Raw genomic sequence first — 12,450 nt, forward strand, 5'->3', positions numbered from 1 at the left:
CCCCCACCATTTCTGTCCTTGGCTACTCCTCTTCTGAGAAAACTCTCTCCATGGACTGGAATGAGTTTCTGGCTCTAGGAGACTGCCAGAAATGGCCTTAAAGTGGTGAATTCTCAACTGCAAATGTTTTAATTTAGAATTTTGTCAGTTCAAATTGGACTTTAGCTTATACTTGGTTTCAGTCTAACGGACAGGAGTTAGGGCATTAAGAAAAGGTAGCAGCCAGTGGAATGGCAGGGGATGCATGGTGCTAGTTAGGTGAAATCAGTATGTCCTGTCCCTTCCTTATCCCCAGAGAAATAAGTGTTGGCTGGTGGGGAGTTTTTGTAAGGTTTCAATGACATTGAGTTAGGAGTCTGTTTGGATTCAGACACAGCTTTACCACTAGAACTTCATTAATACTTATGCTCTGATCTTATGAAGGGTAAAGGAGAAGACATGAATATAATTATTGTTTATATATTTACTTTTTCCAAGAAACTGCATGTCTGTTCTTCAAAAAAAAAAAAAAAAAAAGGCATGGGAAGAGGGAGATGGAAACAGGACATGTCCCATACTGATTCATTTAGTAGTGTGTATTGCAGAGAATCAGTGGCCAAATGGGTCTGGACTGTGAAAGTGGAGGAAGTGAGCCAATTGTGTTGGTGAGGTTATTCTAATGATTTTTGTTATAGCTGAAAGGGGGATGTGGTGACATCATATGATGTAGGGAAGGAGGAGCTCAATTTATGCCTAGAGTAGCTGACCTGCAATCATTTCTCAAATCAGTGTAACTTCTGCTGGGGAGAAAAGATGATTTCAGCTGGAGAAGTCACAAAATTTAACTAAATGAAATTAGTATATTGACAAAAGCAACTGGTTAATTGACTTCTACCTGAAAAACTCTTGTTTAACTAATGCTTTTGCAGTAAAAGTGAGGCACAAGGATTCTGCTACTCAGTATTTCTAAACAGCTCCAGCAGAGACCATCTGAGCATACAGCACATGCCAGAATGGAGCTCTGGTGCTCTGACTGAAGCTATAACTGTCTTATGGGGACACTGGCATTTGAAAGATAAGCAAAAATACTGTCATGTATGCTGTGTCTAGAGGTGGTGTTAACAACCACAGACATCTTGAGGTATCTTAACCAAACATTTTTAGCCTCACTTCCTGAGGAGGTTGTTTAATGTGTCTGTGCTGTCTGTCTTCAGCCATCCACTCTAACATTATATTAAACTTTTGCCTCATTTTAGTCACTATTAAAAGACAGAAGTGTCAAGTATGTTGAATTTTTATGTGTTTTATGAAAACAGGTGGTCAGGTGAAGGAGATCTCTGCATTAGTTCTTTCCAACTAAAGCAGCAGCTTTTGAATACATTGTTTTACCCCAGAGACTCCATACAGGAGGGCATGGGAAGAGGTAAGGGATCTAGCTGTGAAAAAAGTGTCAGGCACACCTCAGACCTTGTAAGATACAGAGTAATGCAATCATAAGGGGGGGTGGGAAACCCTGCTGGAAATTGAGCTGTGTCACTACTGCTAGTCAAGAACTACTCATTCTCAGTGTGACTGCTGCTCAGTTATTATTCATGATCTGACTGTGGTTTGCCTTGGCTAATGTGCTTGCCTTGTGCTAATTCTGTGGCTGAGTCTTACCTGCCAAGTCAGCAGCATCCCTTCTGGCTGTCAGTGGGATCTGGCTTGCACTGCTGCAGGCAGATAATGCTCTCCCATTCTGTTGTGGGGAAAGTGGGAACTCTCTGGAGCAAACGTACAGCAGAATGTGGCCTGTCTAAGCTTCAGGCCATGGTTTTCAGATGGCTATGGCTTTTAAATGCCCAGTGTCTCACAAGCAAGTCTTCTGCCTTTGTTTCTTGAGAAGTACTGAGTATCTTTTGACTGCTGTCTGAACTCTTGGTCACAGATGCTCAAGTTACCTGTGCTTTTTCAGCCCTAGTCCAAGAATACTGGTATTTATTTCTCATTTTTTTTATGGATCAAGAAATGTCTCTTGGGTAAAATAAATAAAATATTGAAAGGATCTCAAATGGAGGAGTACTTTTCTGACTCAGTCCTGAATGCATATCTCTGGCTTGGTGTAACCCAGACTTCTGCCCTTCTCTTTTCTCTAGGCTGTCAGCGCTCCATAGGTTTATCCAATGGGAAAGCCAAGGTGTGCAGCTACAGTGGATGGTATTACTGCAGCACCTGCCATGTGGATGACAACTTCCTTATCCCTGCACGGCTGGTTCATAACTGGGACACTTCCAAATACAAGGTAATCTCCCTGCAGGTTGGAGTGAACTGAATTGCTGATAGAAACACAACAGCCCAAGGGTTGTAGGCATTGACTACTAATACTGTCTTCTTTGTCCTTCTTGACAAAATGAGCCATACTCTCTCAACAAGACAGGTTTTCATCACAGTTTCCTTGGCCAGACCTAAGGTGTTCCTCCATAGGAGCAGCCATACTCCTTCTTGGTGGCATCTTTTTCATCACTGCTTACCTGACTGTTCAAGGGACAGGGAGAGGTAGCACAACAAACTCTCTCTTTTAGCTCTCATCCTTGCAGTTATTGGGCCCTTAAGGAGTACCTGTTTCACCAGGGACTAAGGATTGACACTGCTTAGTGATGGATGCTAAATTGGGGAAATGCCCATAGGAAACTGGCTTACCAAATGCAGTGTTTGTGAGGCCCAGTACGTCCTGTCTCTTGGCATGAGCATTTTGAGGACACTAGAAGGACATTGCTGTAGCACTTGATTGAACCAGACAGATGAAAGTAACGTAACAAGAAAATACTATAGTTGTTCACTTGCCACACAAGAGTTTTTTCTAAAACTTTTATAATCTGCTATTTGCTGCTGCCTTGGTGGCTGGTTGCTAGATAGGGGCACTGATTACATGCCTCAAAGCATTATACCAGCAAACACAGTAACAGTGTTGTTTTGCCATCTCAGGCAGTATGTGCTGAAAGAATAACAAACTCATAAGGAATCCAGACCATGCTAGAGCTTTAGACCTAGCAGCCACTGTTAGGAGAGGCTGTTTGATGTTTTGTGTCTGCGAATATTATTATTATGTGCTATTTGAAAAGGAAAAAAATAACCAGTAAATGCCCTATTAGAGGAAAAGCAGGTCTCTTGAAGAAAATTTGTCAGATGGGGAGATTATTAAGAGGTGGCCAGAGCCTGCCATCAGGAAAATGATAGTCTTGCTCTGTGAAATGCAAGATTCTTCAAAGTTGCAAAGCTCTAAGACGTGGAGACAAAAAGCCCTTCCATGCCTAGAAGTTAGGAATATTTAAAAGTTCTTTTTTTGGATGCTTTTACCAAGGACTAAACTTGCTAGCACATGGTAGTATAAGTAGACCTGATATGGTCTACTAGTGGATGGTAAGGTAAAGACATCGTATCAAGCTGTCAGTGAAACCGCCAAGAAAATTAACTGGATCTTTTCTAAACCTGCAGTGTAAAAACTATGCTCTAGTCTGTTTCCTGTGGTATAGGCAGCTGAGGCAGAGAAAGAAACAGGACTTGAAGGCTTAAGCATTAATTGAAAACTTAATCTATTGTCATCTCACTGTAGTAGTGAGAAATTTCATTTTGCACTTTTGGTAGACAGAACAGGTATGAGGTACTTTGGAAACACAAGCAAATTCTGTGCCACTGCTTTACCTGTCTCTGTGTGAAAGTGCTCAGAGAAATGAGTTGAAGAAAGGAACACAACCCTTCAGGTAGGGAAAAACTATCATCCCAAACTGTTACAGCAGGATCTAAGAAGGGAGGGAAGGTGAAGATAAGCACACTGCCCTGCCCCTTGGAGGTAGCACAGCACTGCCTGAAAGTGGAGCCTCTGCAGAGGGGCTCGTGCTCCTGGCTGTACTTCTGGCTGCACACCCCAAAATGGTTCTGCAGGAAACAGGCACATACCACATTTCATGGTCAGGACTGAAAGAGGACTCCAGGATTCAAAAGCTTCTTTGTTTTACCCAGTCTGAAATGTGTCTGTCAGTCCACCAAGTTGGAAGCAAAGTTGAATGAAGAGTTTGCAAACCTGCCCTCTTTCCCACTGCCACCTATTCCTCATCTCCTCAGGGGTTTCTGGGGTCTGTCCTGTTTCTGGTAAAGCAAGCACCAAAAGGTACTGTAGAACATGAGCTTTTACAGTGTAACTGGGCATGTTTCTCTTTTTATGTTTCATGAGATCAACATCTGAGCAGCAGCTGTAAAATAAGCTGTGGCATCAATTAAATTTGAAATTGAGAGGTTCTTGTCTACTTTTGGCAAGACAGGTCATGAAAATCAGAAAAACCAAAAAAAAAATAGAAACCTCTTTAGAGCTGTCTCTTCCCATAACCAGGATCCTGAAAAACAACAATGCACTTAATATCTGGTAGAACATGGTTAGGAAAAGAGAAATTCTCTTGGCTGCAGTAGAAGCTGTTTGAAAGGACTTGGCAGTTAGACATGTTTCTTCTGTCAGAACCAAAGCTGCAGCTCAGTCCCCAGGTTTGCTTTTTTCCCCTTATGTCTCCTACTGTTTTCATATTTGTATTTTTCATGTGTTTGTGAGAAGGTAGAAGAGGCAGTTTTGTGAACACTGTTTCTTCCTTTTGCTTAGGCTAAGTGTTTTCCCCATTTGCATGCAAAGCCCACTAAATACTGAAGTTTGTTTCAGGTGGCTTTCAGCCTGCATATAATGCCAAACACAGTGGGAAATGGACTCCCAGTGCCAGAAGGTTTCAAGAAAAGCTGAATTATGGTAAATTGAATTTTGAACTGTAGGTTTGTGGGCTCTAGAAAGGAAAAGTCTGGAAATGTTAGCATCCATCCTTGTATTACATCTCAAGCTGCAATCTTGTTGTACTTCACATCTTCTCACTCCTTCTGGCTGATTTAATAGGATTGTTTTACTGCCCAGTAAAGTTGGGGGTCTGCTAGGATGTCTACTAAAATACTGAATTACTGTGACTGCCCCATCTTTCCCATTTTAAGACTGTTTCAGCCTCTTGTAACATTGCTGTGTTTGGCAATGTGAGTTAATGTTTTACCAGACGTGTGTGCCTGTGTCAGTCATGCAGAGTGGACTGACACCTATCTGGGCAAAGCTACTTTTCCTGCAATCAGCACTCCATGGATGCATTGTATTGGTAAGGAGAGGAAAAGGTTTGCTTTGCTCCTCTTTCCTCAAAGGCTGAATTCAGACCTTGCAGCACCAGTGCTGCACAGTAATACTTGGTCACCATACTGCATGCATATGGCAGAGTCACTTAGGGGACCTCAGCTGTGGCATCTCTTTGTTCCTATGCTCTCAGTGCTCCAGGGGAGATGCCCAACATGGGGTACAGGTGTGCACAGATGTGAGTGTAGTACTCAGACAGGAACCACCCTCCAGTTGCAAAGACAGCAGGGCAGGTGGATGAGGAGCCCATCACTTCAACAGAGGCTTAAAGCAAGGAGGTAGACAAAGACAGCACTGAGCACCTGACCCTGATGGTGGGGGGAGCTAGTCATTGTGCCAAGCATTCACACACCTCCTAGGGAGTCATGGAATGCTTGTTTTAATTTGCTAATTGATGGAAGAGGACTAATAATTACTATGGATACTGAAGTTTCCAGGGGATTGCTGAGATATCGTGGTCAGATGGTTAATGATTGTAAAAGCAGGTTGTTTAACTGCAGGTTTTTAATGCACTGCAATAAGCAGTACATTAAAATAAAATATCAACATTGCTAGTGTTGAAATACTTGATAAATTTGAAGCTTATAGAATTTTGTTCTACAGAATCTGAGGTGCTTGTTTTGCCATGTTAGCTCTGATTCCACTCAGATGGCACAGTTCCTTGTACATGCAGGATATTTAAAGAAGAAAAATTAAATTAGTGGGGTGTATAATGTAAATAGGTGGGATATTCAGTATGGCTTCAGGGCCTGGGAAACCTGGGGAGTTAGGGTTTGCTGTATTTAAAATTGCACATCTTATTATCTGTGTAGTTATTGGTGGGACATATTGACATATTTCTTAGATTTGTATTTAATGTTGTGAAGAGGTTACATCTGGGGCTAGCTTCCCCTGTCAGTAGCTAGTTACTTGTACTGGTTTTGGAAGTGGTGCTATTTACAAGGATGTCTGTTGTTCTTACCTACAGCACCAGAAGGGAAATAACTTCCTAAATCTCAAGAGACTGTGGTGTGTGTTCCCTTTCTACTTTTGTCAGCCTAACTCATCCCTCCCTTGTCTCAGTGTAAACATTGGCCTTGGGGTCCAGGAGGACTAATTGAATCTGGAGCCAGTAACATTTCTGTAGCAGAGTTTCAGGTGATTTGCAGCTCATCTCATGTAATCCCATCTTCTCTTTTCCATCTGTGATAAAATGCAGAAATCAGGAATGAGAGAGAATTTGACCTTTTCACTTAAGGAACATGAGTATATTTTCTAATGGAACAAGAGTCCCATTCATTTATTGAGTTTACAGCAGCTTTTTGCAGGTGGAGATAAAACAGGGCACTATCATGAAAAATGCATGAAAAACTTCTTGCAGATTGAATTTTGGGAGTAATACCAGTAAGATTCAATTTTATTTATCTGTAATTTAAAAAGCACAACTTGCTTTTAGCCAAAAAGAAAGCAGTGAACAGACAGAAAAATATTGACAGGGAATAAACTTTTGGCGTAAAAGTAGATATCTCAGACATTCAGTTTTGAGGGGCTTGATGAAGTTTGACTTGGCTATAAGCAGAGAGAGTTGGATCTCTCTCAATTGCCTCCATTTGTAACTGGTAACAGAGTAAGTTTTCAGATGCATGGAATAGCTGACAGATCGCAGAGGGGGAGATCTGCTTAAAAAGAGTTGGGAAAAAAGCCTAACTAAACTGCTTTACTTTTTAGGTGTCAAAACAAGCCAAAGAGTTCCTGGAATATGTGTATGAGGAGCCATTAATTGATATCCAGCAGGAAAATCCCATGTTGTACAGTCATGTTGAACCTCTGGCAACTGTTGTCCGCCTGAGGCAGCAGCTAAAATCTCTGCGAGCCTACTTGTTCAGCTGCAGAGCAGCAGTGGCTGAAGATCTGCGTAGAAGGTAAGAGCCACAGCCAACCTACAGCACTAGGATGGAGCTTCCTTGGCATGTTACCTCTCCTGCTGCCTCTTTGGTTTTGTTTCCCACACTGGTTCTGAAGGCATTACCCATTTAGAAAGATGTTGTGTGTGTATCTGACTTCTCTGGGAAGTTGAGTTATCCTCTGCTGAATAAAATGATTTTATGGGGTCTGAATATCTGAAGTTGTTGACCGCTATTAGCCCCAGGGCATCACACATTGTGGTGAGCATCTTTTGCTTCTCCTCAGGCTTTCTGGCTGTATGTGAGTATTTTCATGTTGTGAGATCTGCTGCCTCATGCCCCCTGCCATGACATCACTGCTGGGACCTTTGAGACACCTCACAGTGTGGCAAAGCATGAGGGGGGCCAGAGTCAACCACCTTTCCTCTCTTCTGTGGTATGATGCAGTCCCCTGGCACATGACCCAGCACATGATTTATGCTGGTCTCTTCCTCAATCAGTATCCATGACATGACTGTGCTGAATGTTTTGTTTATTGGCAAATACCTGGCCTCAGCACAGCAAAAAGAGTTTGCTGTGGTGAAAAAGGAGTTTTATAAAAAGTGAACTTCATTTTAGGAGTGCTGTATCTTAGTCCATTTAGCTGCTGTTGCATTTTTCTAATAAGCTAAAAATGAACAATTTTCTTAAAACTGTCAAGTCACAGTTGTGATCTTAAAAAGGCCAACTAGTTTTTGGTTGGATCTCCAAAAGAGATGGGGAGATGTCCCTGTCCATGCTGTCCTGTGAAGTGAGTGGCTCTGGGCACATGCAGCTGACCTGATGCATCTGTAAGCATTTGTATGCCCTAGTTTTTAAGACAAGACTACAAGTGGGAAAGCCATTGCTTTGAAATTGTGAGCTGCCAAAAGGCAAGGAAGCAGGTGACATCAATGACTGTGTTCTAGGGACCTTTCTTTGGGAGGGAGAGGAGGCTGCACTGGTGTCTCTATTCCAGGTGAGGAGAGCTGGTCTGCTGTTTGGTACATAACCTATACCATTGCTTTGATGAACTACCTAGAACAAGTAGGAGAAGGATACAGCAACAGGTTTATGGAGAGCATTGCTGAGTTTCTGTATCAGATGCACTGTGGGTTAATATGTGCTTGTATGTTTCTACTCAATTCCTATTTTTTGCTAAAGTAGCTCACAGCATTTTAAAAATTAGGATGGTTTTGTTTTATTCCGGATGATGGTATTTTCTTGCAGAGCTGGTATTCTATGCCATCCTCTTCGATAAAACTAAAAGGAAAATAAGATTTTTGAAGGTTGTTCAGAAAATGTAGCAGAAAGTAAATTATGCTTTCTGATTAGTATTGAAAAAGGGTAATTCTCTTATTAAAATAGACTGAAGGAGGCAAGGAACTCAATGGACTTGGGTAAGACAGTAAAAGAAGAGAGTTCAGAGGCGGCCTAGCATAGCAATCAATTGACTAGACGTAAAACAAGGAATGAAGTAAAGCCAGGAGAAGGAGTTTCAAATGAGGAAGAAATCTCAGGAAATTGAGTTAATGAAGAAATCAGGACAAAAGAGGAACAACCCAAAATCTCTCTCCAAAATGGAGAGATGACAATTGCTAAGGAAACAGAAGAGAGAATGGACAAATTTTAACACAGAAATGTGAGCATGTTCTTTTCTTGGAGCAGACAGGAGAAAGAAAACATCCCTGTGTCAAAATGAAACACTGAGAAGGGTAGAAGGAGAAAGTGGGGAACAATGCTCCTTTTTATTATCTAAGAGTTTCTTCACGCCATCTCCAGTGGTGGAGAGAAGGACCCCAGCCCCAAGAAGGGTTTGGTTTTGGGGAAGCAAAACTGGGGAAGCATCTCCAGTTCGACAGGACTTGCTACAAGTGTCAAAGCCACTGAAGGAATGTACAGTGCACACCTTAAAGTCCAGCTCCTTCTTGGTTTGTGAAGTCTCTGTTGAGGTGACTTTGGTGCTCAGTTGTTTTCTCAGATGTCCCCTAAGAGGTTTGCAGAGGTCAGAAGAAGGAAGCTCTTTTCCCATAAGGATTTATTCCTCTCTCAGAATGCTTCCAATGGTTTTGCTGCCTTCATCTAGTATCCCAGTGTACAGATCTTCACTACCAACGTGATGACTTTATAGAGCACAGCTGAAAAGTAAACAAAGAAAATATGTGATTTAAATTTTCCTTTGGCTCATCACAGGGGCAAGTTGCAAGAAAAGGAGGAGTTTAAACAGTATGGTGAGACAGCATTCCTAAATTTAGTACTGTTCCCTAATTAAAAGTGAAAGATGGAGAGAGAGAATCCAGTTATCTGCCCTGCTCTAAAAACATTCTTCTTCTGCTTGATCTTCACCTTAGTATGTGAATAACTATTAATCACAGGAGAGTGAACACAGCATCTTGAAGACCTGTCAGACCCATATAAACAGACTGAAACAAACTGTTAATATTGCTGTCTACAGAGAACTAAAAACAGACTGATTAATTGTATTGGCACCTTGCTGCCTCTGGGACACTGATAGAGCCTGCCTTATTAGGGAAAAGCAGATCACTCTGAGGTTTCTTTTATTAATACTATTTGCATTATCATCTACTTTAAATCTATACCTTGCTCTTCAACCCAGATCACAAAATGAAGATGGCAATGAAGTTGGAAACTCTTGGTGTCCTCTGTGAAGACAAAACTGTTTACAATGCTTACAGTCACTTTTCCTGAAGAATTCCAGATGGCTATAAACCAGGTTAGCTCAGGACCCAGTTAGCTTAAATGTGGAAATGTTATTTTTAATGTTTGGTGTGCCTAGATAGGTACTTTGGAACTTGGCATCTAGCAGGGAGCTCAGGATTGAAACTGCTTTGTGAGCCTTGAAGATGCAAATGACAAAGTAGAAAGAAAGGAAGAAAAAAAAGGAAGGAAAAGACAGAAGAAATCCTTAAAGTAGTTAGAAGACTCACAGTAAAAATGGTCTTTGTCAGTTACAGTGATTTATTCTCACCTATTGCTCCAATGGATTCTACTTTTATATTTTCAGGGGTGAAAATAAGGAGCATGGGCTTGTCTGGGAGGTGAAATAAGGCCTTCCACCAGCACCTATCAGCAGTGTTCCTCTGATACTAGCCAGATGAGATTCCCAGGCTGCTGCTGAGCTCCCTGTTTTACAAGGGATGTTGTTATGCCTAGTTAGCTGTAACTGTCACCTCAGTATTGCAACACATCATTGGCCTCAAATGTCTTTACTGAACAAGTTCTCACTTGTTTTTGTTGCCTTGTTCGTGTGGATGCTGTTCAGGCAGAGGCATACAGGACTGAAACCTACAGCCAGCACAGAATTAGTGCAAGTGGAGCTGTACAGATCCCACCACCACCTGCAGATTGTGAATGAATGGCCCAGATAAACCAAGGTGGAGTCGATAAAATTGATGTCTAGGAAGGAAACAGAATCTCTGAGTCCATTAAATAATGAGGGTATTCTGTGAAACTGTGCTGAATGATGCAAGTTCTGTTCTGGGTTTGCTTTGTTCTTGTCATGATTGAAGATGCTTCCGGTCAAGGATCTGTCAGAATGATTTTTGGGGTAGTGTTCAGGTGCCTGCATATCTACTGTAGAGTGGGGTAACCTAGGCCAACCTCGGTGCTCCATCTGGGGGGCCCTCTTGGCTCTCTGCTCTCTCAGCTGTACATCTAAACTTGCAGATCAGGTGCTGCTAGCACAGATACTTTAGACATGGCAGTGATACAAGATAAATGTTCTGCAGCACATTCCCCTATGCATTAATGTTATTGTAGTGCTCTTGTTCTGTAGGTAAATCTGAAGGGTGGTGAGAAACTGTATGGAAAAACTTCCCTCTTGTTCCTCATCCCTGTCTGATACCATTTGTCTGTCAGCTCCAGAACAGCAATACATCAGCTTTACCCCAGCAAAACTCCAGTGCCAGGTACATCACTTAGCAGACTCTAGTTTGGACTCCCTGTGTAGCAGCTGGAGGTTAAAGATGCACCTCCAGTGCTGCAGACTGTAGTCCTGGCTGAGCCTGCTGCTCTGTCAGCACGAGGTGAAACAAGCCCACAGTCAGTTATGCTGAACAATAGAGTCCTGTCACTTCCTACAGTGAGGCCTTACACATATCACTTCTGACACAGGAGTAGATTACTTTCAAAATATTTATGTGACAACTGGAGAACCTGTCTAAACATATCCTAGGAATCCTGATTGATCTAATGCAATCACTATACCTCCAAATACCTCATGTATGTGAAGCTGGGGCTATGTCATCTTTCAGACCAAGGACAACAGAAGGTCATTAAGTCATCTCCAGACTGTAAAAGGAGACTTCATTTTCTTTGCAATGTTTAGACCATTTGGGAGTGGAGCATTCCAAAGCAGGAGAACAAAGATGCAGGTTCTGAAAGCAGTTAACTGCAAAAAGAAAGTTTGAGCAGGGAAGAAACAGAAGGATGTGGTTTCAGGGCTCTGAGATAATGGCAAGACCAACAGAAGAAGAAAATTTGTTGCATGGGTGGTTGGAAAGAGGGTGAGAGAGAAACCCATTCAAAGAGGATATATACATGTCCTGAGAGGATCCAGTGTTAAGACCAAAGAGCTCAAAGTGAGGAAAGGTGAGAAAATAAATGCAGAGAAGTATGCACAAGCCATTTGTTGTTTTATTTAGATCCTGCATGCCTGCAGTCATTGCAGTAGCTGAAATAAAATTGCCTGTTGATGGAGCTCATACAGAGTGCCATCACCTCTTCAATTCAACTCTTCTCTCTTTTGGAAAAAAGTAATTATGTGTGCAGGATCTTTGCAAATTAGTATCTTAAAAGGAGAGGATGGTGTTCAGGTGGAATTTGAGCTTTCATTTCAACAAACAGCTGAAGCATTGAGATGTGTGCCAGAGCAGCCAGAGTGGAGGCAGTGCTGCTGTCTATTCATGTCAAGGGAAGGTCAGAAGCACAAGCTAATGCTCTACCATGGTAAGCATCCAGCTGAGGAATCTGCCAGAGCTTTCCATGGTAAGTCCTCTGGAAGACAGGTGGGTCTTTCAGCTCACATTAGCATTTTATGGTCTAGGGGGTACACCTGTATCTCCTTGTCAAAGAGATGAGTAATATTACATCTCTTTCACAATGATAATTTCCATTCACCTTTTGAGACCAGGTTGCTTTCAAAAAAAACCAATGATTTAAAAATAAGTTCCTGTTAGATGTGGACACCATGTTAAATACTACTTGGGCCATTTTTATCCCTCTATTTTTATATCAGAACCTCCAGCAGCAAGGTATGAAGGTTCAAGAGTGCCTAACAAAAGCAAAGACTGTTTTCTTATTCTTTATTTCAAGTTAACTGGGGGCTCTAAACTATTTTGATTTTAAAATGAAGCTGTCTCT

At 41.9% G+C, this 12,450-nt stretch overlaps 1 protein-coding gene across 2 annotated transcripts in view; it reads left to right on the forward strand.

Moving 5' to 3' along the window:
* PLEKHM3 (pleckstrin homology domain containing M3) overlaps positions 1–12,450 on the forward strand; it is a 92,248-nt gene that overhangs the window by 26,397 nt on the left and 53,401 nt on the right. For both annotated transcript variants that reach the window (XM_079311481.1, XM_079311482.1), the window contains exons 4-5: positions 2,115–2,260; positions 6,875–7,068. In XM_079311481.1, the coding sequence (XP_079167607.1) occupies positions 2,115–2,260; positions 6,875–7,068 (340 nt within the window). The remainder of the gene's footprint in view (positions 1–2,114; positions 2,261–6,874; positions 7,069–12,450) is intronic.

Source organism: Erithacus rubecula, assembly GCF_903797595.1.
Source record: "Erithacus rubecula genome assembly, chromosome: 8".
Taxonomy (NCBI): Eukaryota; Metazoa; Chordata; class Aves; order Passeriformes; family Muscicapidae; genus Erithacus; species Erithacus rubecula.